We start from the raw sequence: 25,789 nt of genomic DNA, 5'->3' as shown, positions 1-25,789 counted from the left end.
TTTAAGTGTCTCCTCCCTTTTATTCAGTTACTAACTATACCATTCATTGTTTACAATAAGACAGAAGTCTCATCCTATTGCTTTTCAACTACCTCTGTTGTTTGCTCTGTGTGTTGCATGGGTGAAGTTTTTATGCTGGAAATACAAAAGAAAACTAGTAAAAGTATGTGAGCTTCATTTCTTGCCTTGACTGTAGTGTAGAGCCTGCCAAAACTAGGGTTGAGGTTTGCTGGAAATTTAATTAATTTGAAATTTAGGTTGTTTCTGAACCAGACAGGAATCTTTTGGTTTTTTTAACTCTCTCCTAAAGACAGTAACAGAATTAATATCACTGAGCAGTTGCAAAGAGCTCGGGAGTTTCCAGTCCCTAAATGACCTGTTAAACAACTGCTCACAGGAAAGAGGTAGCAGAAGAGACAGCCACATTAGCCCTGAGGTCAGCAACCCTCAATTTTCAGCAACCCCTTCCCTACAGAAAGCATACAAGAATCTGTGCAATCTGGCAGAATGTGGCATGCTGTTCAGGAGCAAAACATTTTCAGGCTTACAGAAAATGTAAAATTGCCTCTCCACTGGTCTGCTGGGAGAAAAGTCAAGTCTTATGAGCCACTTCCAGATATGTAGAAATCAAAAGGTCTTTTATCTCAAAATGATCCATGCAAGTTGCTACCACATCACTATGATTTAACTCCCCTGATGAAGTAAAAGCAATTCCAGGAGAGAAATCCACTCCTGACAATGGCACGGGTGGGGAAAAGATTTAGAAGTAGTGAGGTCTAGTGTATATTGGCTGCTCTGACATACGATTGAAAACTGTGGAAGCAGGCAAGGCACTCTCTGCTTTACAGCCAGATTAATGCCACAACAGGGCACAGTAAGCCATGCTTTCTGTCTTGGGCCAAATATGATGCCAAGTGGATTTCACTAGTATCACTGAAATCCTCCAGGGTCAGCTGGAGCTCTAGCTCAGTGACTTTAAATATTGCATAATGCACCTTTCAGCTAGTAGAGATGATATTGCCTTTATCATAGCATATATTGCACAATTCTTACTCCTTCTTGCTCTTTCAAGCCCTGTTAGATGAAGACATTTGCTCAAGCATAAAGAATTAAATCACTAGAACAGACAATTGATTTGAACTCATTTGAACTCAGTTATTTTACAGTTCGCTTGGCAGGACAAAAACAGGTGTATGACTATACCTACAGTGAGAGCCACTAACACAATATGGACAGAATCTACCCTTTTTCATTTGTCTTGATCCCAAGTCTCTGTTATTCATGGTGCCAGAACTCTACCTTTCCTGTGACTGTGAGGAAAGACAAACTTCCTAAGACTGACTCTGGCTAGAGCATCAAGCACAGTGCTCAGCTGGGGTTTGTGCTTTTAGAAGAGAACAGCTGATCCACACAGTGGAAACCAGCAGGCAGCTATATCTCTGTCTGATGAGCCTAGTCCATTACAAGATTTCTTGTGTGCTGTTTCCCAGCTCCAATTCTGTTTTACCTTTTTACACATAGATATAAAGGTCCAGAACTATTCAGTGGAAGCCTTCATAAACTGCAAGCAATGTGTCTTTAAAAATGCCACAAGGTCAGTGCATTCTCTGGCACTATGACTGACCTAACCTACATATCAATGCCACTCCTAACACTTAATGGCCTGCATCAGTGACAACCCTGGGGGCTGGGATACACACAGTGCCTGTACTCACAGTTTTCACAGCGATTCCCTGTATAACCAGCCAGGCAGGCACATTTGTAGGTCCCGCTTTTGTCTAGAATGCACGTTCCATCATGAAGACATGGAGATGAAGAACAAGCTATAAAAGAAAAGCAAGAACATTCAATGTCTCTCACAGGATGCGGGTCTTATCTACTCTTCCTCATGATAATTGTGTCTTGGGGTAAATTACATATTCTGGCTGAAAGTTAGGAAGACACAGTAAAGGGCTTCATGCACGTCAAAAAGCCTTCTGCTCTTCTTCCTTACTGGAAAGGGGATCTTATAGGGGTGGGCGTTTCTTTTCCCAGCACTCATCACTTACTCTTACCATCGTCCTTTATCTGTAGACAAGTGGTGAGAAAGGTAAATAATTTACAGCAAGCTCGAACAGTGTTTAGAGCGTAGCCTAAATTAAAGAAGCTTAATATCAACCTATATTTCTCCTGCTGTTCATCCTACAGTTTAAGGATAAGTTCTGGGATCCATGGTTCTGGTGGGTTTTTTGGGTCTCAAATCTTGTTGTCCCAGACTTTGGGAGTTGCTTTGCCCCTGAGCAGCACTTCTTTGGTGTTGGGTTCAGGAAGCTCTGAATGGTCTTGACGACCCTAAGTCTGCTGGGGAAGCTCTTGAACACCACAAATCCAGCAGTGATACACATCAAACTGTACATATTAGCATAAATTAATATTAGAATGTGTAACCCAAAATTTCATATCAGCAAATTCCACTGTGCAATAACGCACACGCTTTGTTTTGTGCCTGCTCTAAGGGCAGATGAGTGAGCAGAACATAATTTACTCTCAAAATACAAATAAATCATTTCCACTTAGGTTATTTTCCAGACTGAGCGTGGGTTTTAGCATACAGAAAGTAGAGCCAAAATCTCAAGATTTAGATCCAGTTTAAGATTCAAATAACTCCAGCACCCGAGGAGTTCAGGATCTGATGCCCCACTTCAAGTCCATCTTAACAAAACAAGTCTTTGCAGTGAAGTTCACATCTGGATCCATACCAGAAGTTGAGTTCAGTTGCAGCCCACATTGACTACAAAACATACTCCTTGCCATCTTAAAGAATTATCCAAGTATGCTTGATAACTTGGAGATTAAACATGGAAATCACAATTGCTAGAAAGGTCTGCATTCTAACTCATTTGCAGATCATCTTTGTGCTTCTGTGCTAAAGACATTGATTACTTTGGTTGTAACAGAAATATGAATCTTTGTACCAGCCGTTGAGTGTTGCAACCGTGAGCAACCAGCCCTGGGGGACCTATGGTGAGTTTGTGTATTATTACATTTAAAGCATTCTCTCCGCTGCAGTCCAGAATGACAGATACCAGAATCACCAGTTTTCCTTGCAAAGACTTCACTTGAAGCATAATCTTTGAGTCTGTTATACCCAGATGGCAAGAGACAAGAAATATATAGATGCCACATACGGATTTCTCTGGAGATTTCATGTGGTGATGTAACAGCAATTCATACATGGCTGGGCAATTAATACCTTCCAGGTCTCACTGGAGAGGCTGACTAACACAGTAATTAATTTATTAAAAGGAATATATATGTGGCAATTGTACTGTATCCAACTAATGCAAAATATCACTGAGAAAGAGAAGGAGAAGCAGAAGAGCTGGTACAGACTGATATTTTGTAGTCACTGGTTTGAAGCCAGTGAAGTTTCAGCTTTATCCTTGCCCCAGCTTTGTCTCATGATTCTGTAAAAGTAAGCATGTCAAGGGAACAAGGATAAGTGCCAGATATTGTCCTTGAAAATTCCTGATACTCGAAAGCGCTAAACATTTTTCTTTTTAAAGGAGTCTTGATTTCCTGGCTTCAGTCAAACAACATGGGACAGTACTACAAAAGATTAAAGCCCCTATGCTGTGTCAAAGATCACTAGCTTGGGGATACAGAAAGTAAAATGTTATTGAAATTCAATAACAGGCTTTCATCTAACTAGATCCAGCATATGTCTAATACCTAAGAGACCCTGATGCCCGCCCATCTGGCCTCCCATCCTTCTCATCTGAAGTCTGTTGAGTGACTCCTAGTCACTCATGCCAATTAGTCGTTCCCATTTAACACTTGGCATGGGATGGGACCTGCTTCCAGTCCAGGCAGCACAGCAAGTTGTGTGGTTTTGTTGTTTAATAACCACCCATGCAGTGACCTTTCCTAAAGGGGATACAGGCTTTGCAGCTTATTTTGTATCAATCAAAACCCTTCTGGCAGTTGAACCAGTGACCTCTGTGCAGTTGGTGCCACTGTGTCAACAAGCTATTACTTATAAGCCAACACAGAGCTCATAGGAAGGGAAGACAGAAAGGGAAAGAATTCAGTTCTGACAGCTCAAGATGCTTCTTCAGTCCTCTCCATTACACCACTAAGATGCTGGGGATATCAGATCACCTCCATGGCCTGGTCCTGTAAGCAGAAGTGCTGCTGCTGCTCTCATCTGCAGCACAGGCAATTGCTCTAGCAAGTTCTGTGCAATCTGTTCTGGGGACCTCAGCTTTTCCACAGTGCTGTGCACAGAAGGAAATTTCAGGGGAAATGCTTCTTTTTGAAATGTGCTGCCACCAGAGCTTTCAATCCTGTGCTGCCCCCACTTTCAATTCTATGCTGCCCCATGCATGCTGTATTCTTCCCCTACACTGTCCTGCTGGCCAGGTAATGCTTCACATAAAAAGACACTGGGAGTGTTTTAAAAGCCTTTCACTTCAGCTACACATTAGGCCAGAACAGCCTCATAATAAAGTGCACAATAAGACCTCCTCACAAACTCTAAGAAGCCCTTTGCAACGTGCCCTGTATGGATTACCACACTTGCAGCCACCCAGCCTCAGAATGATTGCCACTAAAAATGGGGCAGAAATAAAGTGCTCAACAGTACTCAGATAGCATGTGTTCCCTGCTGGGCAGCAAAACCAGAATCAATTCAGCTTGTACCATATGGAAAATGTTACTTCCCTGAGTGTAGGCAGCCCTTATGCAACACAGCCTACATCACATTCATTTGTTCTATATCACCTCTCCTGCTGTAAGCCCAGGCAAACTACCAATAGCTAACTGCTCCTGCTTTGTCACTAACAGGTCCTAAAGGTAACATTTGAAGAACAGGGCAGGCTAAGAAATGGCATAGGCACTGCATCCAGTGGTATGCACATTTCAGATTGCTGGTTACACCCCTGATCATTGCTAACAGCTGATCCACTGGAGGTTTGTGTATTTATATAAGGATTATAGAAACTAACTAAACTTCCTGAGCCAGATATACCCTGGATGACCTCATGAAATGTGGGTCACCAGGGTGTGCAGAAGGCAAGTTATGGTGAGTCATATATCCTGCAGGGTTCATCTATGGCAAAGCAGCACACTCCGATTAGCCTTCTGTGCGAGGAGTACTGTGCATAAATTTGACCAAAATTCTCCATGTAGCTAAACAAGGAAGATCCAAGAAGAGTGTAGAGGCTGCTTCAAATGCAATGGCAAAATGAAGACCCACCTACACTTTCAATGTTATTTTGCAGCCAGAAAAATGATGGAAAGCTGTATGGGGGACTCAAGCACTAAGTACTAATAAAAACACAGGAATTCTGGAGCCCTGCCTCTGTCATTCATAACACTGAGTTCATCACAGAATGGGAAATGGCTTTTTTTTCTTAAAGAAAATAATCTGTCCTTTGTATGCACTTTTTTTTTAAGCCCTAATGGTATGAAAATGAGCCAACACAAGAGTCATGTCAGGGCATTTTCACTGAGCTAATTATGAGACTTTGCATCAGGTTTTTGATAATTGAGACAGTGACTCTGCACCTGCACTGAGCAATTCTGCAATTGCAGACACACATGCCCCTTCCTCTATTTTCTTCCATGCTCTTAGTTCTCTGATTCAAACAGAACAGTCTCACAAAACAGCAGCTTTTCTGTGCTGGATGATATGCTTGCTTTTCACACAGGTAGAAGGAATGCAGCAGTTGTTAGAAGAGCCTTACATTCACATGCCATCTGACGGGTTTTGAATCTTCCCTGCACCGACTTTGTGTAAGTTGGTGTTGGCAACACAGCATGAAAGTTTTTAATGAAGCAAAACAGGGAGAGAGATTAGTGAAATTGAATTAATGAGTGGCATGTTCCACTTTTGGATTATTTTACCTGTAATTTCTTCAAAGACAGCATGAAATCCATCAAAGTTCTTGGATCCATCAGACTGGAAGAGGACATGGAGTGAAGACCCAGTGCTTTGGATGGGAGGCGGCCTCTCATTTCCACAGAATTTCTTAATTATTCGGCTGTCCAAATTGTCTCCATCACGGACCTCAACATAATCATACTGGCACATATAGTCAAACTCCAGGCTCAGCATGGAAAATCTTGGGGAACAAGGACACACAGTCAGACTGCATACTCTCACCTGTGCACCCAGCCTCTGATTTATTTGGATGTTTAGTTATGTTAGTGCGTGTCCCCCCCTTCAGTGAATCAACAAGACCGTAATCATAGAATCATAGAATCCTTAAGGTTGGAAAAGACCTCTAGGATCATCAAGTCCAACCGTCAACTCAACACTACCATGTCTCCTAAACCATGCCCTGAAGTGCCACATCTACATGGTTTTTGAACACCTCCAGAATCACATGAAGTCTCCCTCACTTCATCTCAGTTTTTGCATCATGATCTTTGGATGCCAGCTCAACTTGACACAGTTGCTCCATGAGAATATTTAAGTGGTAGAACAGTGAAGTCTAAATTGAAGTCATACAGTCTGTTCACAAGCATCATGTCCCTAACCACATTACAATGTTAGAACTTTCATGTGGGGTCAGGCACTGTAGGGGGCATATTTCTATTTGTGGCTGTTTGCTACAAATTGTTCTATTTCCCCTAAATAAAGTTCTAAGTACTGAAAGTAACAGTATCAAAGACCAAGGCTCAAAAGCTATTTACATTGTGCTGTTCAGAAGTCAGCAATTAGGGGTACAGGGAAAGCTTGGGGAGGTAACAGAGCAGAAATAGGAACAGAAAGGGAATCTGAAACACTACAGCACATTTTGCATTAGAAAGCAAAATAGGAGTAAAAGCCCAGTGTCTGGCACTTGCTTTTCTTCTGAGGACAGAAATCAGGGACAAGAGTTAGTGCAGAAGGGAAATCTTTAAAGCCTTTTCCCCACTATGTCTATCTTTCCTAGCTTTGATCCAGCCACTGCGCGAGGCTCTTGATTGGTAGCAGCAATGTTATATGCTGCTGTTTGAATTCAGTGGGACACAGAGCCAAAGCATCCCACCAGAATACGAATGAGAAACAGAGTGAGAAATACCAAGTGCCTCTGGAGCATGAGAAATGGCCAGGGGTGCTGTGCCCAGCCTTGGTACAGCAGGTAATAATGAGGAGATCTGGGCCTGGGAGATGCCATGCTACTAACTGTTCAGCAGAATATTTTATAAATGAAACTTGTTGTGTACTCAATCTTCCTGAGAACTCCTAAGGCCGCAGATGTGTATTTAGGATTAGGCTAAATCTCCCACACTGCCTATCCCAGTGTGGGCCTAGTAATTTGCAAATACTGCATTTTCATACCAAAAAGGTGAGACAAAATTTGGCAAGAGAATGTTGGAGCCTATTTCCTGCTCTTCTCTTCTTGGGACTCAGGCCCCCGTGTTAAGGAATCCCCCATATTATGTGAAATGACCTTTGTTTGATGACTCGTGTGCTGACTTAAGAGGCCTCTTCACGCAGTTACCTTTGTTCAGGTCATATAGTTGGTTTTAAAGCATCAGGAGCGCACTACATACGTACAAATGAATGAGCAGCTGTAGGAAGCTACACCAATGGAGCAAAGCCCCTCATTTTTTTAAATCATCTGGTGGAATATAGAATAAGAAAAAAATGACATCTGCTTTTAATATGCATTAGAGAGAGATTAATTCAACTTAGCTTTGCATAAAATGCATGAGCTGAATTCTATTTCCGTCAGGTTTGCCAGAGAGATCCTCACAGGCATCAGGTTATACACTACCTCTCTGAAACATTCTTTCACTGGTAGATCACACCCCAGGGATCTACCCTTACTGAAGTTATGCAGCAGTACAAATTAACCCATTCATCCTTGTCACACTTATCAGGCTACAGTTTATCCTGACTCAGTACTGAAAATATTTACCGGTTCTCTGAACTGGTACATTTCTGATTAAAATGAAGAAGAAAAGTTTCTGGGATGCCCACCAAGTAATGGGAGCAGTATTATTTATAGATGTAAAGGTAAACCCTGTCTAGCGGTGTGTTCCTGAACACAGAATATTAGGAGATACTCACCCAAAGTGAAGGCACAGAATGAAAGAGCCATACACAGAATACTGTTTTTAATTGTTTGCTTTCTCTGCTTTAAAAGATGACAAAACCAGAGTGGAAGATGGAAAAGCATAGGGGGTTCTGATTTGCATTTTATTTAACTTAGCATAGAAGCAGATACACTGTACTGATGACATGGGATCCCATGACTAAGGCTCAGAAATGGCAGGTCAGGAAACCTGCTAAAGCTTTTCAAAACCTCTTGGCTATGGCCCAGTTGACAGGACCCCTTACAGACCACAGGTCTATTGCTGTTTACATCACAGGTACAGGCAATATAATGAACCTCAGTTCCCTCACCTGTGAAACTGTAACTATATAATAATTATCTTGGATATTACGAAACTAAGCATGCTAACTTAGTCCTGCAGGTCATCAGATACAAAATGCAATGGAAAGTATTGTCTTGATTTCATCAGTGTCTGCAGCATGAATACATTCATCAGTCCCTCTGAGGAAAGCTTCTAACCAAAGGAAAATACTTAAAACTGCATCTCTGCTGAGGCATTAAAGAAAATGATTGAAAGTTGTGATCTACTTCTAGTGTGGTATGACACTCCTGACATGGCTTGGGCTGAGGGAGCCTATACATCACAACCCAAAGAGAAAAAAGGCTAGAAAAAAAGCAGAGAAAACAAGCTACCACCACAATCTGGGCACCACTTATCAAAACAGTTCTGCTTAGCCAACTGCCAAAGGGTTGTTGCTTGAAGCGATGGAAAATTTATTGGTGCTCCTGAGAGTTTTACTCTTCCTGCCCTATGTAAGCAGAAACAAACCACTTTGTTCCCCTTCTCTATGACACTGCCCCCATCCCTGCGCTCACAAGCCATCAGAGTGGCAGCAAACAATATTTGTGGACAGAGAGAATAGAGAAAGGAGTTCTTTTGTTAGCAGTTGTGCTGATTCAGCACACTATTGGCTGTGCATTGCAGCTCTAAGCAGAGTGAGCACCTGCATGGGGGATCAGCGCATTTATACAAAAACGCAGTGAAGACAATGATACAGCATGGATGGCAGACCCAGGAGGAAGACTCTGGTGGCCTGCTTAGTTGTACCTGCCCTTCTGTGTAGGAATGGCCTAAAGGAGAAACTATGGCCTAAATGCAACAGTATCTAACTGCTGAAGTACCTCAATGGCCAGCTTTGAGGTGGTCCACCTTGAAAACCTCAGCTGATTTAGAACACACTCCAGGGTTACCTTATGTGAGGTAGATAAAGGTCCTCACGTACTGTGCTTGCCCTGGACGCTTCCTCCAATGCCTCCTGACTTGCAGGGTGGCAGGATTAAGTGTGGACATTCAGGACAGTTCCTGATCTTTCCCAAGAAGTGCCGTGTGATCTGCTGGGATCTTTAGGCACCCAGGCATCAAGCTCAGCTCAGGCTGGGCACAGGGCTTTAGGCTTCTCCAACGCTACCCAGCTCAGATAAATGTAGTGGCTGACAATAGAAGGTTGGTAGCTCAGGCTTCCCTCCTGGAGACTTTCACAGTTGGAACATAATGTTATGTTACAACAATGAGATGCCTAGTATTGTACTTGTTTGACTGTAGCTTCAGGGAGAAAGAGAAAGGCACTCTGAAAAATGCCTCTCATGTTAGTTTTGCATCTTCTCATAACAGCAAAGTTAAACCAAGTGAACTGTACAGATCTCACGTGACACTAACATCTCCCTAGCATGCATGTGGGTGGCCCTCCGGATCTAGAATGGAGGTCTGATGTCTCCAAGGCTAGAATGGCGGTCTGCTTCTCCAAAGAGTTAGTACATCTGTTAGCTTACTTTATAGTATTCCCCATTCCTCTGCCTTGCAAATGGATGACAGTTTCCTTAGTGTAGTCACAGCAAGTACTGCTGTTCGATCTAGTGCCCTTTGCTAAAATAGCCTTTCCTCCCTTTCTTGTACCTTGCGCCTGGTGCCACCTGGCTGCCAACTCTACCCGGAGATGGGTGCATTCACTAGTGATGTGCACGCACAGGATCCATTTCCACTCTCACACCCTCCCCCATAAAAGTGAAGACAGGGTGACACCTTTAGCTCTTGAAGCACTTTTTAAGCCTTACAATTGACAAAGCCTGGTGTAGAAGTGTAAAAACCACTAAGTTACCACCTCCCTGAGCTTTTGTTGTGCAAATCATACACCTAGCCCACAACATCTTTTAAAAACAAGATAGGTACAGCTCATACCTGCTGAGACTGATATGAAATTGTGTCATGAGAACACGCTCCTCCTCACAACATTGCTCCTGTGTCTCCTATACATTTCTCCAGAGTCAATAGGCTCCAACACTATCAAGGTAATAATTGCAGCTGCTCATAACCACACAATAGGCTTGCATTTACAAGTCTGAAAAAAGGGCATTAGTGTGGGAATGCCACAAGCTATTCTTTTCTATTCAATTAATTTCTCATCCTCTTATTAAATCTCTCTTTAAACATATAGGAAGAAATCTTTTTGTGTATCTAGCATAGTCCTTTTGCCTGGGCTCCAAAGCTGGTGAAATATTGATGTGAAGGCTCTAGCTACTGTTTTGATTATATTGACTAGCAGGTTTTGAATGCAATCCCCTGCCCAGCTTCCTGCTGTATGTGTGAGCTCCCTGCTACACATGTGAAAACCAATCAAGAACTGTGAGCTTGAGTCAGCAGGGATGGGTTAACATGTCTAAGCATACACAGGTCAGAGGAGCAATGACTTGCAGGAGAAGAAATCACATCCTCCAGACAGAGGAAAGATGAGAGGAATAACTGAGGCTGGTAGAGGACAGGGATGGTAAAATGAGAGAAAGAAAAATAAGAGAGGGAAAATGTAGGCTAAATGCATGGTAGGTCCCATGGGCAACTCTTTCTTGGCATGAGACATCATATCAAAATGTTCCTACAGCTTTTCTTCAAAGAATGCCTTAGTTCAGCCTGGTACATTCTTCAGAGAATATTGGGTGCTTTCATATCAAGGTCTTAAAGAGACCTCTAGAGAGATGCATTGTACCCAGTATCTAAGAAACTCTCCTTAGCATCCAGCTGTCCTAAACGGGAGCTGAAGACACAGCATTGATGGATGATATGTGCAGTGGCTGCCCATCATAGGCTAGAGCAGGGGAAAGAGCTGAGGTACCACATGCAAAGTGGTGGCAGTATCTTCACTGCCCCAGGGCTCCCAGCTGTTGACTCTCATTGACTCTTGGTTATCCACATGCCCCAATGTCCACCTGAAACCAGTGCTGGCTAAAAGTTAGTATGACCTACCTTAATTCAATGTTAAATCCAGCTTGAACGTGAATAGTCCATTCACATCGTGCATTCAGTGGGTAACCCTCCAGCAAAATCTGACCTCTAGAAGCCCGAAGAACCTGCCCGCACCCTGGGGAGCAAAAGAAGAAAAAAATTCTATGTGAGGGACCTTCAGGAGGCATTTGAAGAAAATACATGTAGAAACAACACTGGAATGAGAAGACAGGGTGGCTTAAGGAAGATATACACTTTCTTACAAAGCAGTATATAAAATAATGGGACAATGGCATAATGGCTATAGAGAGTTATGACTCTATTAGAGTATTGTCTAGGCTAAGAGCACCCCTAGAAAAGTTTTAGTTGATTGCTTCTCCCTGGTTTGCAACACAGCCCCATGAAACCGTTTCTTACAACTTTTGCCCCACTCTTGGTTAGCCCACCCACCCGCCTAGCTGACTCTCCAGCTCAGAACAGTTCTCATGGATCTCGTGTTGACCTGTGTAACCACTGAAGCTGAGGAAGCTGGTGGGAAAGTGCCCAAGGTAAAGTGAAGACTTGAATTAGCTCAAGTGAGTGAAACAATGAGAGGAAGAACTGTTGCACCCAACTTCATAGTTTCAAGTCCTTCACGAGGAGACTCTTGGAGGAAAAATAGCTGATGTATTCCTAGAGGAGACATCTGTTTGTCCTCAGTATTCACCATACCATCCTTACATGTTAATGCCACCATGCCAATTGAGAGATATAACCATCACAACTCCTCCACAAATGACTCGGTGTAACACATATATAATACGCAGCCCTCACCCCTTCTCTTAGGTTCATTCCTATCCTTCCTCTCCTCCTGTCCCACTCTGCCTGTGTCACTCTCAGCTTTTCACCATACTATGAAATGTACTTCAGTGCCCAGCATCAACAGAATAAGATTAAGTACTCAGGTAATTTGTGCCCAGTCTGAGAAAACCATCAGAGTACAATGACCTGAACAAACAGCAGACAAGGTCACCCACCAAGGAAGCAATATCTTTTCGTGGCTATCCTGCAGCTGTCACTAGGCAGCTGTCCAGGGATCATTGTCCTAATTCCCCATCTTGGATGCTGAACATTTTTAGCCCAGAGAGTTCTGTCACCTTCGGTAACCTCTCCCTTTCCCCCAGCTATAAAATATGACTAATGGTATTTTCCTCTGTGGGAGAAGTAAAGCTGTTTAGTGATTTTTGTAGAGCCTTTTGCGATCTGTAAATGAAAGTGCTAGCAAAATGCACAGTTAAATCATTATGCATCAAACAGAGCTAATTTCTTGGTTTCTACCTTCCTGACTACATCTTTCCAAATGGAGTTGTGCACATGGCTACATTCCTTGGTAAGCCTTCTGTTGCTTTGCTGAGCAATGAGGCTGTTTCCATAAGCAAGAAATGGCAATTGGGTATTACAGCATCACTGAAACAGGGGACTCTGTCAGCTGCACACCACAGATAATGAGGATAAGTAAAAAGACCAATGACCCAAAAGACCACCAGACCAACTCTCTCCCTTCTTTTTACCTCTTTAGTCCAACAGAAAGCCCTTCTGCTTCCATCTGTTTCCAGAGAGGAACCCTAAACTTTTAACCAGTAACACAGGATGAATGTTTCCTGCTGAAATGGTGGGTTTTAACACTTGCCTCAGGGCCCTTCCTTCCTTTGGGAAAAGAGGATGACAGTGACCTGATTTGGTGAAGTACCAAGCATCTGCAGTTCCCATTGATCTTAGTGTCTGGAAATCCGTCCCACTGCATCTGGTCTATGGGAAAACGTGAAAACTGCAGGTCAACTACTTCTCTTTCTTCTTAAGAAAGTGTTGCTCAAATGAAATACCCTTTGTTCATTTACCCTTGGTTACCCTTAATTAAGGAGGACCCAAGGAAACAGAAACCCTACTCAGAAGAGTTCCTCAAAAGTGTTTCATCCTCCTCTGTGGCTCTGTGCCCTCTGTAAAAGGCAAGAATTAATGACTGTGCCCAGCAACCACATTAGGATTCAGTGAGTACAGCAGGATCTGCTGTGGTGCACATGATAATGCTCCTTCCCACAGCAAGAAACAGGACTTTGTGCTGCCGCTGGCTCCTGCCTCAAAAACAACCTGAGACAAAGCAGCTAGAAATCTTCAGATGGTTTGACAGGGGGCTTGGACCACCTCAAAGAAAGTTTCCCTTTCGTCGCAAAGGGCTTTTGAGTTTCTGATGCCTTTAACAAAGGAAAGCCAAAGAACTGGTGCAAAGAGATACTTGTGTGCATGGCATACTAAACACACTTTTCTGTTTGCAGTGGTACAGCCTGAACTCTCTGAACACTGGTGCCAAGGAAGTAGGTTTGGCCAGCAAAGCAGGTGGTCCAGAGGCTAAAGAGGAGCCATTCAATGACTGCCTCCAAAAGAACGTTCTCAGATTTGCTACCGCCCTTCTCTGCACGAAGCACCTTTGCAATCACATCAGATCTGTGCTTTTGTATCTCCAGTCCTTCTAGCAGAAGTTAGGCTGACTCCCCAGACCAACAGTTCAATCATCTGTTGATCAAAAGGAGTCTTTTCTCTTCCCATTCTGAATCTGTGGGAGACCTGGAAAGCTCTCAAAAATAATTTATAGCCTAAACACAAATGCTGGCAAATTTTCCCTCATTTACAAAAAAATAATCCACTTTGGCAGAGTGTCAACATCCTTGTTCCGTTCCTGTTCCTGAAAAAAAGGCAGCTTTCAAGGCCACAGTAAGCTTTCCTCTAAGGCTTGTTACTAACAGAAAACAAAACAATTCAGGAGACCTCTGAGTTCTAGCCCACAGAGACCCATGGGCTGATGGAAGGAGAGGTCCTGAGGAGACCTCTGGTAAGAACTCATTATCTGCTGTTTGAGTGCTACAGCATTGATGGGGGGCTCCTTCAAAGGTCAAGAGGATTGAACAGAGGAGAATGAGAATAGAAATGTTACTGGTACTCAGAAACAAACAGCTATGGGAAGGCAGCTGTCACTCATCACACCCTGCTGCTACCTGTCTCTTGTTGGTCACCAGTATTATGTGAAACACTAACGTTCGCAAAGTCTCTAAAACTACAGGTACTGTTGTTCGTCACAGGGACCACACTCAGCAAGACTGAGGACAGCTGCTAGATAATACCACTTTATCCCCTGCTTTGATGGAGAATGTATTCACAAGCAATGTGACAACTGAAGGTTGACAAAGGCTGTTGCAGTACAGGGTACAGAGGAAAGGGTCCTGCAGGATAATTTTCCTTCTGGTTTATATTCTGACATGCCTTTTAGGGCATGATAGTCCAACGCAATGAACAGTCCCATTCGGAAGTGTCCCAGCACCCAATTAACTCTATTCAGTGTGGTTTTTTTCCTAAGAACATTCCTTTGGACAGCCCTACACCATTTCTCTTTTTACCAGATGAACTGGTGTCCTTTGGCTGTTTTTCAGCCACATCCACCTATGCCAGTAGACCGCATGAACTGGATGGCCACATGGGCCAGGCCACGCTACTTCTTCCTTGCCACAGACCTCCAGGCATATCACCACTTTTGCTGGCAGTTCCCAGAAATTGCTCCCAAGGGCTCACCCTGCCCTTGTGATTGCAGACAGCCCCTTGACTGCTGCCCTGTGGCTTGGGGCAGTGCTATGAGCCCACGGAGCCAGATGGGGCACCCCAGGGCTGCCCCATGGGCAGGCCTCGCTGCTCTGGGGTAACCAGAGCCTGCCCTACAGGTGACACAGCAGTGCAGTGTGGTGCTGGCACTAATCCTACCTATAGGCTAAATTGCAGCACCCTGCTTCTCTGCATCTGGGACCAGTGCTGTTTAATATTTTCATCAATGACTTAGTGGGATTGTGTCTATGCTCAGCAAGTTTGCAGATGACACCAAGCAGTTCACATGCCAGAGGACGGGATGTCATCCAAAGAGACCTAGACAAGCTGGAGAGGTGGGCCCATGTGAACCTCATGAGGTTCAAGAAGTGCAAGGTCCTGCATCTCAGTTGGGGCAACCCCCAATATCAATACAGGCTGGGGCATGAAGGGATTGAGAGCAGTCTGCAGTACTTGGGGCTACTGGTGGATGAAAAGCCAGACATGAGCCGACAATGTGCACTTGCAGCCCGGAAAACCAACCATATCCTGGACTGCATCAAAAGCAGCGTGGCCAGCAGGTTAAGGGAGGTGATTCTGCCCCTCTATTCTGCTCTGGTGAGGCCCCACCTGGAGTGCTGCGTCCAGCTCTGGGGCCCTCAGCACAGGACAGACATGGAACTGTTGGAGAGGGTCCAGAGGAGGACCACAAAAATGATCAGAGGGCTAGAACAGCTCTCCTACAAGGACAGGCTGAGAGAGTTGGGGTTGTTCAGCCTGGAGAAGAGAGGGCTCCAGGGAGACCCTTATTGCAGCCTTTCAGTACTTAGAGGGGGCTTATAAAGAAAGATGGGGTCAATCTCTTTAGCAAGGCCTGTTGTAACAGGGAAAGCGGTAATGGTTTTAAACTAAAGGAGGGTAGATTTAGACTGGATATATGGAAGAAATTTTTTTACAGTGAGGGTGATGAAGATCTGGAAGAGGTTGCCCAGAGAGGTGGTTGATGCCCCATCCCTGAAAACATTCCAGGTCAGGTTGGACAGGCTCTGACCAACGTGATCTAGTTGAAGATGTCCCTGCTCAGTGCAGGGGGTTGGGCTAGATGACCTCTAAAGGTCCCTTCCAACCCAAACCATTCTGTGATCTCTGGCACTCATCCCCTTCTGCCTACAATGCGCGACCATTTCCCCGACTGGCTGCGGGTACTGGGCGCGAGGCGTGGGGCCTCCTCCGGGGCTCCCGGGCCCCACCTAGCGCCCACACGGCGGCGGTGCCGCCGGCCGCCCCCGGGCGGGCCGGCCGCCTGAGGGAGATGGCGCGGCGGGAGGGCGGAGGCTGTGCGGCTGGGGGAGGGTCCCCGCAGCGCTGGGCCGTGTCGTGCTGTGCCCAGCCCGGGGCGGTTTCTTGGGGCGGTCCGGTAAATGAAGGGAAGCAGGCGGAGCGGTGCCCGCTGGCCACCGGAACGCTCGCCCGGTTATGGCGGAGCCCTCCCGAGCGGGAACCCGGTGCTGCGCGGCAACGCCTCCGGGGCCTCGCGAGAGGGAGACAAAGCCCGGCGCTCCCAGGGCGGCGGCGGCGGCGGGTCCGCCGGGCACCCTGCCGGTCCGCGCTCGCTCTCGCCCGCACTCGTCCGCGCTCGCTCTCGCCCGCACTCGTCCGCGCTCGCTCTCGCCCGCACTCGTCCGCGCCGCGCTCGCTCTCGCCCGCGCTCGCTCTCGCCCGCACTCGTCCGCGCTCGCTCTCGCCCGCACTCGTCCGTGCTCCGGGCAGCCGCCCCAAAGCGTTCGTGCGTGGGCGGGGATGTGAAGTCTTGCGGGTGGGTCGCCCTCGGCGCAGGGGCAAGGTGGGCGCTGGGTAGGAGGAGGTAAAATCTTGAGGAAGAAGTTTTAGCTGGGGACCAGCTCTGTCAGGGGGAGCCTTGCTTTCCGGCCAGTTCAGCAACGCTGCTCCCTGCAGCCGCAGCTTGGTCAGGGCGGGTCCCGTGGACTGTCCGTGTGTTTGCTAGCAGAGGGCACCAGCGTTTGCAATATAGGATGAAGCAGACATATTACATCCTCCAGTTACTGTAGTTGCGCTCCCTTGTGTTCCTGGGATTTATAGGCATTCTGCCGCAGGCGAGGGACCCAGTCAGGCTGCGAAGTTCCACATGTGATCTTGCATGCAGATACCAAAGAGACACGTCTCCTCTTTCACTCTCCTAAATGTGTTAACACATCCACTGCTCCAGCAGCCAGTGTATGCTGTTGTTGAAAGGCTGCTCGCTGGCTGCCCTCCAAACCCAAAGCCACATAGCTGTGAGCCTGCAGGCCAGCACCCAGCATGGTTATCGGCTGCTCTCTGGACATGCAGTTCCTGTGTGCCTGAGCCTACTGTCAAGGCCAAAAGTGGGGTAGCCATGAAAGTCAGAGCAGGGATGCTCAGGAGTGTGCTAGGTTCACAACTGTCCCTTGTCCTCCTCTTTAAGAGTGAAAGAGGCAATAGTGCTATCTGCCCATCCCACCCTGCCTCTGAAGTACCAGGACCACACAAAAGAGACTACATCCTCAGTGTCACGCTGCTTCCCTCAAAAGAGCAAGAAGCAGGAAAAACACTATTAAGATAAGGCTCTATAAAATTTCAGTATTGCAAAACGTCCAAATAGGCTGCAGCATGAGGGTATATTTGCTTTAAAACACAAGTAGGCAGAGCAGGCTGAAATATACTGTAGGCAACAAGTCTACTCGGAGGAAGGATTAGATGAACTAATGATTCTTTCCTGGTTCTAATCTTATAAAAAGTGCTAGGGGAGCTCTAGCATCAACCCCAAGCAAACAGGACTTTAAAGTGCTATCAGAAATCACACTATAAACTGTAAAAGACTCAATTTATCAACTTCTGAAGCACCAAGACTGAGTTAGCTGTTTTGCTGAAATGTGATGATTCCCCAGATTCTGCTGTTTGAAGCAATGGTTTTATTTTGTTCGCTTTCATCTCCTAAATGGTCATGGGCTGTGTTGGGACAGCAGGTTCGAATGTTACTTTAAAATCAATGACTAAGAGAAGACAAGACTAAGGTGTGTAGAACAATGGACAGAACAGGGTAGGAAAAGCAGACTCTGCTTTCGTCCCTTTCAATGAAATGTGAACAAAGAGACAGTCAATAAAAATTGAAAGAGCATTGGTGAAAGGCTATACCTTCACCAGTGGGAAATTGGTAAAGGAAATACTAGTCTTAAACTGTATCCAATTAGCTTATAGAATTCATTAAAGATAGCGCTGGGACCAACAGCTTAGCAAATTCCAAGAAGTAGGAGCTTTTGTACGCTGTTGGGAACAAAACCTTTAGATATCACAACCAGAGCCTGGAACACTTCTGGTCTGTCCTGGCACTGTTAGCAGTTGCAAGACACTGTTTTCCAGAGCTGCCATGGAGTGCACGGAGAGAGGGAGCACTGGGACTTCCTTGGGGCTGGTTCTGCAGCCCAGGGGTTGAAGGAGGACAGAGGAGAAGCTCTTTGATATATCTGTTGCCCTTGTAAATGTTTATGCTTTGTTGAAGGCCTCTGGGGAATCAGTTATGCTGAAGTATGTCTGAGAAATGCAGAGAACAGATTTCCAGAGTCACAGTAGTTAAAGTTTTAAAATAAACCAAAACAGACCAGAAGTTTAGTAAGGGTTGCAACCTCCCGTGACTTGGGGCCCAGGCCAGTCCCTAGTAGAAGAGCACTGGGAGAGAAGTTTTCTCCACTGTAGATCTGCTTACTGCTTGGTTGTGTTTGTCCTGTCCTGCCTGTGCCCTTTGCAAGAGTCACCATACAGGAATAGCTGGAAAGGCACAGCTTGGCTCTGGCTCCGTCCCACCACTAACTGTCCCTTACATGCCTCCCTGTCCATGTAGGACACTTACTCATGCAGTCCCCTCCGTACCAGCCAGCTCTGCACTCTGCACAGTAGGTCCCCTTGATGTAGAAGTCGTCAAGTGTCCCTCCCCAGGAGCCGTTGCGGCAGGACTTGCAGTTCTGGAAAATGGTGCAGCCTGAAAGGAGAGCCACTGCATTAGAGGAAAGCCAGGGTGGATTGTCCTGTGGGGAGAGGAGCAGCCTTTCTTTTCCACAAAAAATGCCAATGACGTTAGTGACTGCTGTGGTGCTGACAACTTCCCGCTGTGAACCGTACCCAACCTCCACCCCCAAACCCTAGGCAGCTCAGACTCTGAGATTTGGAGCCAAACTCCCAGTCTGACTTGCCCAAACCTCTAAATGTCATTGCTCAGACCATAAATGCCTCTCTCAGAAGTCTGACTGTGGATGCTGGTGCCGCTTGGGCCCAGCCCAAGTGATTCTGATGACTTCTAACCTGGTCCTGTCTCCTCCTGCTCTCACCTTTCACTTCGCCCTTTCCTCCTTACTAGCCAGACTTCCAAGTCATCTCTCCCTTCTTGCTTTGGGGATACAAATCATCCCAGAGCACCTACAAAACACTCCTGGTGTGAAGCCAGCTGCAACATCACCCTTTGGCAGCTCCCAAGCCTGCCCAAAATGCACTGAGGACAACACTGCTTGTAGAAAGTGGGGGTTTTTTTCTGGCAGTGATGCTACCTGCTGCAGGGGCACCTTGCCAAGTGTCTTGCTGCTGTCAGCAGAGTGAGTTCCTGAGGAGATGCAGGGCAATCCCATGCCCCAGTGAGATGTGCCTGCCGTCGCCACTCCCCTGCCCAGCAGCTACCATTACATGCTGATGCCTTGGCCAAAGATCCGGCATGAACACAGTGTGGCCCTAAACATACCTGGGTGGATTAAGCAGGAGTCGCATTCGTTCTCCTCATTCCTGCAGCAGGGAATGGTGTAGCCCACTCTTTCTTTCCGTCCTGGGCAGATGCACTCAATTTGGTCGTATTCGCAGCACTCCCGACACATGATATTCCACTCAGCACCTGGGCAGTTTTCATTGATCACTGTGTACTCTGCAAGCGGGAGACAGAGAGGGGAACACATGGAAATAATCCATTATCTGCTGAGGATCAACAGGATCTATTGCTCAGCGGTTTGTCAGATCATGTACAGCATGAGGCTGGCCAAGGCTTTTGGCCCAGGAAATCCCAAACTACATGGTAACGTGCGCAGAAACACCAGCTAGGTTTGCGTGTCTAAAGAACATGTGGGCAATTTTGCAGTGCCAGCCAGAGGAGGCAGGCAGGACAGAGAGAAGGAATATATTAATTTCAGTCTTTTCTCTGCAAGGCTCTCCCACTTCTGTGGTGAGAAGAATAATTTAAAAAAAAAGAGGATGACATCACATGATAAATTCTTCTTCAGATCGCAGGACTGATTTATAGCCTCATATATGCTTTTATTTAAACTGTATTAGCATGTATTGTTTATATTTCAGTTTGTATTTCTGTTTGTGAATTTGCTACTTTTGAAGACTAGGGTGTCCACCAGGAAGGGCCAGTTTTGAGGCTGGGTTTTAGCTGATTTCGCTCCCTATTTTCACTCAGAAGCACACAGTGTTATGCTCAGCTTCACTGCCAAGATTTTTCTTTATCTTTAAAGATTAATTTTGTCTGGCATTTGTAATATGGTAACATTATTGATATCTTTTTATTATTTAGCATAAATTCATATGATGATATTTAAACTATGCTGGAAGTGCCTTTTAGGAAACAACCTCAGACTGTTACTCTGGGCTGCCACAGTACATGCAGAGCCCAACTTTCTCCGCCAGCATGCTGTCTAAGTTCTACAAAGTGAACTCTAATGAGTGCATGGTGCTGTCAGCATGTCTCCTAATCAGCTGACAGAGCTGATGACTGTTTTCATGGAGTTTGATGGTAAAAAGAGAGAGCAGTCTAGAGAGATGAGACATGAATGAAACATAATGAGACTATCTCTTTCTTCTTCCCTTTCGCCTCCCTTTTTTTTTTTCATTGTGGTTAGGTAACATCCTTTTGTTTTAAACTCTGAGTAACAGAGCTGCCTTGTCATTGCAACAAGCCGTACATCTCTAAGGTGCAGCACTCCTGTCCGTGCCTGTACCTGGCTCCCTTCTCACACTGCTGTTTTTTTTTCCATTGTGCCTCATAACCTAATCACTGTCTGCTGGAGCTCCCTACCACTGAACCTTGCTCCTCTGCCTCACTTCATTTTCCACGGCTGCACGAAGCTCCTCGAACCTTATCTTTTCCCCTAATGGTATTTACTGGGTTCATAAAACAGGGACCACCAGAGTGTTTGTTCTTTTTTTTTTTTTCCCTTTGGCTGGGAAATAAAATTCAGCCTTTCATGTTCCTCAGAACTGTGAACACCCTTGTGCCTGGTGTACCGACTGGGGAGAGTCCATCACCACTCTGAGTTTGGAAACCAGGCTGCTGTTTGTGCTGAAACTTTTCTATTCCCCCTCCTTGCACCCATAATAATTCTAAAAAGAAAAAGAAAGCTGCTTCTGTCATTTAATAAGGTTCTGCAATTTTTTATTCCAGTAATAAAGTCCTGCATCAAAATAACCTCAGTGTTTAGCAGTTACATAGCCTTTTGCCTGTAGATCTCAACATGCTATACAAAGTCCTTTTTCCAGATGGGAAACTGAAGCACAAGGGAGGTAAAGTGACTTTGCTGAAGGTTTCAGAGAAAAAACAATATCAGAGCCAGGAATTAAACTCATGCCTTGTAACTCCCAGAACAGCAATCAGCTTGGCCAGTTTGGGACTTCTTAACCTATGGTTCCTATTCTATTTTATGAAGCCATTTATCTATGGACTCTTATCTGATTTAAATTCCAGAGCAAACTGATTAAACATGTCTAATTTTCTTATTAGAACTGACACTCGATTTGACACCTCTCACCATACATGACTGAAAATAGCTGTTTCTGTGGTATATGGGGGTGGGGATCTCACTCCTTATTGAAGGAGCACTCCCCAAAGTGTGAGTCATAAATAACTACCCAACACTCAGGAGCTTTTGCAAAACTTCCTTCAAACTCTCATGTTTCCCAACTCAAGCTAGAAATCTAATTTCTCTCAAAATTTCTGAAACTTATTAATAAAATGGCTACATCCATTTGGTTTGTGGCTGTAAATTGCCCAAGAGGCATTGCTATCTGTAAAATTATCCAGATGTTCACAGGCAAATTTACACTGGAGTGACTAAGGCATGTCTCCATCCTTGCAGGAATTCAAAACCTGACAAGATAAGGCTGCCAGCAACACAACATAACTTCAAAGTTAGCACTTCTCTGAGAGAGGGACCTGACCAGATGACCTCCAGAGGTCCCTTTCAACCTAAATTACTCTGTGCTTCCATAAAATATTACACATGTATTTGTATGTGCGTAGACATTGTGTGTATGTGCATATGCATATTTATTTTTACATGTAGAGCTTGTGCACACAACAGGGCCAAAAAGCAGATGCCACACTTATTCTTGGTGAATTGAATGGGTGTATTTGTAGTGTAAGCTGAGTTTAAGGTAACATTTAGTGTTAAGATGGGAGCAGCAGATCTTGGCCCTTAAGGAAAAATACATTTGCTGCCACCTAGAAATGCTGTTCGTTGACTTCTTGCTCTTGTCTCAACTGAGACAATGAAAATAAGCTGTCTTTTAATTTACTGACAATTCCCTTTCATCTTCTCAGGTGCTTCAGTTTGGGCAACATATATAGCCTTGACAAGGAAATATGGGGACTAGAGATTTTTTAGAAGTGATCTTCTCTAGGATTTTCTTCACAGAAATAAAGCTATTATTCTGAAGTTTTGTAGAAGCTATTCTTTAAAGAAATTCATGTGAAGAGGTTATGCACCTCTTTAATAATGGTAGGATCCCTTTTGTTTTGCATAAGTATCTCCAGGCTACTGAACAAAAGGCAAAAAACCTTTCCCTCAGAAATTTAAGAGGGACATGCACAGAGCCGCTAGCGTGTTTAATAAATGTTTGTTTGTGTTGCTGAGCTCAGCCTGGACTCCAGGGAGGAAGAGGCATAACCCCGCTCCCCTTTGTGTGTTTGGGGAATGATAACAACCAACTGGTGGCTCCCCAGACCCACAATGGGCCATTATTTCCCCAAACCAGAAGAGAATGAGGCAGAGAAGAGCAGGGGAAGATTTACTGACTGAGTAAAACACTGGAAGCCAGGCCTTGGCCAGCTGTGGCAGAGATAATTGTGGGGTGCTTTGTGGGCCTGACTTTGATAATCCCCCAAAGCAGGCAGTCTGACTTGCAGGCAGTGGCTGTGTTTCCCAGCGTCAAACACAGTTTAGAAAGTTGCTTGACCTGATTTTGGGAGAAGCAGGAAGAAGCTGCTTGACAACCCATGCAAAATATTTAGCTGAAAAGAACAAACAAGTCTCTGGACAGGCAAATAAACAGTGGATTAATTTATGGGATTTTAGTGATGGAAGAAAAGCCCATTAAATCCAGGCATAAACAGCACTGATGGAAACAGCTCAAGACCATGGAAACCAAGCAAGAAATGGCTATGTTGGGAAGGCACGCAAACCTCTGGGGAAGGTGCTGGCGGGAAGACCTGCTTGGCTCAGGAGCCTGGCGGAGCACAATGCAATGTTTCACCCAAAGCTTAGAGTCCAGCCTGAGGGCCAAGTGAGGTGGGAGATGAGCACTGAGACATACGCAAGGTGGCTGGTAATTCTCATGCATTTCCAGGTTCAGGTGGCAATACATTCATGCTTTTCACTGATACCTGCACCTAGCAAGACCACCTAGTCCCTATAGCACATTTCAGATCCCAAAGGCTGTCAGCGATGGATTTTGTAAGACAGCAGTACGAGGGTATGTTCCCAGTCAATGTCCTTTCTGTTAGCAACATCAGTCTGAGGTGCTGAGTTACAGCTCATCACAGTGATTCTGCAAACTCCCCTGCTCCCCAGTGCTGAGCTGGGCCTTGGGAGGAGCCAAAGGCAGCTCACTTTGGGGAGCCTTCCCCGCTAACAGGTGGGCCCTGAGCTTCCCCTGTGAAAACCTACATGCGGGTGATAAGGCGCACCAAGGAGAAGATGCAGCAGGACTGTGTGGAGGGGTGGGCTGGCTGATCCTGCTCTAGGCTCCGCTGGGCCAGTGCTGGGAGCTGAGCTGCTGAAAAGCACATGAAGAGCATCAACAGAGGAGCTGGCGCTGAATGAAATGCACAGCCAATTTGCTGAGCCGTTTAATGCTTACTGACTTCCCCTGTTGGTAACAGGACTTCAGTTTCTCCATAGATCTTCAAGACTGCAAAGGCAAAACTTTCAGCCTTTGCTCTTGATTTTGACTTGGCTCAGTGTTTGCCTTTTTAGAAGAGGTGCTTGCCTGCCTGCCTCTGTACCATGAACCCACAGGAACCAGTGAAGGGAAGGAGTGGACGTATGTTACCCCTGGTGCTGTAATAGCTTGAAGGGTAAATAGTTTTGATCTGCTGGACTATCAAGCTCCTACTGTCACTCACTTCCTTTACAAAGTTGCAGCAAATCCAGCTGATTTGACTTGCCAGGCTTACCCACATCCCTCACTTTCTCTGGCCCACAACTGCATTTTTTGCTTCTTATTTAAGCTTTACCTTTTCAAAATGTGCCGACTTCCTTGGCCAAGATGTGCTTGGGCAGCCTGGTGTGTAGCAGAGGAGCTTGAACAGTTAGTGATGTAGCCATCATCTCCCTGACACAAGTGTGTCTTTTTTTCCTATCGCCCTCATGGTCTGGGCACACATATGACTCAGCCATGTCTGTCCTCGCTAAACCTCAAATAGTAGTCTGTTCCAAACTGCAGGATTTCTGAAAATGAGGTGATAAAAACCACATCAGAAATTCTTTTATTAGTACTTGGGAAGGGTCATGATGGAGGTTTGACAGAAATATTGTTTGAAATTGAGTGGAAGCACAACCTTCCAAAAGGGTAGTTCTTACCACACCATTCTGAAAAGCCAGATATCCTTGGAAGATAAGTGAAGACTCCATAGAACTCACCCTGAAGACTGGAGTTGTGTTACTTATGCCAGTGAGTTCAAAGAGGATACCCAAGTAATAAAAAATAGCTTCAAGGATAAGACCGTCTTAAAGCACTAGTTGTATTCAATGCAAAGTCGGTTGGAAAGGATAGTGATGAATCCTGGGGGATATACAATGAGCCCAGTCAAATCTCTCATTCAAGGAAAAAGCAGGGACCTATCAGGGATGGAAAAAAAGTCTGATCATCAAAGCAAGTGATGTCTTAGACCTCAGGGACAAAGCAAGAACTGCCAAAAGCCAAGTTGAATTTGACCTTGCAAAGGAAATTCAAAAAAATAGCAAAAGGTTCTTCATCCATAAAAGAAAAAATAAATATGCGAAGAGGAAGAGAGACTCCCGTGGGATGGGGGTGCAGAAGAAATGTAAGACCACAGTAGAGAATGTGGTGAGTTATTAGCTTTCATCTCCAGGGAGGTTGTTTATGGTGAACCTGTGAGCAAGAGTTTGAGGGTGTGGAAACAAAGTGTGATCCACATATTAATGAGCTTCTAACCAACTGCAGTTTGCACCTTGGGATATTCAAGTAGACCAACTTCAGTGTTGGTTTATCTCGCTAAGTCAGGCTTAAAGCTTTGGTGATTTGGGACCAGATTCACAAGCACATTGCTGCCTCAGGGGTGGGTCAGGCAGCTCATTATGGTAAAACTTCAGCTTCAGCACACTTGTCTTTTGCCATGGTGAATTTGTGAGTTATAGATACCTTGCTAGATGGAAAGGGGATTTCTGTTCCAAAGGTCTGAGAGCTGGGAAAATTATATGGCTAAGAACTAAGGTAAATTGAAGGAAGCCTGACTACACCAATTAAGTCTTGTGTCTTCCAGTTCTTTGGAAGAATGACTTTTTTAGGCTGAAGTCACTTTAAACTTATATAAGCCCATGCTGCTCCCGAGATGGGACACTTTCCT

General features: G+C 45.2%; 1 protein-coding gene and 1 long non-coding RNA gene across 4 annotated transcripts in view; one reads left to right on the top strand and one right to left on the bottom strand.

The window, feature by feature from the left end:
• PAMR1 (peptidase domain containing associated with muscle regeneration 1) overlaps positions 1–25,789 on the bottom strand; it is a 58,827-nt gene that overhangs the window by 26,824 nt on the left and 6,214 nt on the right. For all 3 annotated transcript variants that reach the window (XM_064452340.1, XM_064452341.1, XM_064452342.1), the window contains exons 2-6: positions 19,676–19,852; positions 18,797–18,925; positions 11,326–11,440; positions 5,887–6,104; positions 1,716–1,823 (exon numbers count right to left, since the gene is read on the bottom strand). In XM_064452340.1, the coding sequence (XP_064308410.1) occupies positions 1,716–1,823; positions 5,887–6,104; positions 11,326–11,440; positions 18,797–18,925; positions 19,676–19,852 (747 nt within the window). The remainder of the gene's footprint in view (positions 1–1,715; positions 1,824–5,886; positions 6,105–11,325; positions 11,441–18,796; positions 18,926–19,675; positions 19,853–25,789) is intronic.
• Positions 16,651–25,789, top strand: part of LOC135313449 (uncharacterized) — a 38,181-nt gene continuing 29,042 nt past the window's right edge. Inside the window, exon 1 of the long non-coding RNA XR_010373092.1 lies at positions 16,651–16,726. This is a non-coding gene — a long non-coding RNA (uncharacterized LOC135313449). The remainder of the gene's footprint in view (positions 16,727–25,789) is intronic.

Source organism: Phalacrocorax carbo, chromosome 5, assembly GCF_963921805.1.
Source record: "Phalacrocorax carbo chromosome 5, bPhaCar2.1, whole genome shotgun sequence".
NCBI lineage: Eukaryota > Metazoa > Chordata > Aves > Suliformes > Phalacrocoracidae > Phalacrocorax > Phalacrocorax carbo.
This window is presented reverse-complemented; position numbering and strand designations above follow the sequence as displayed.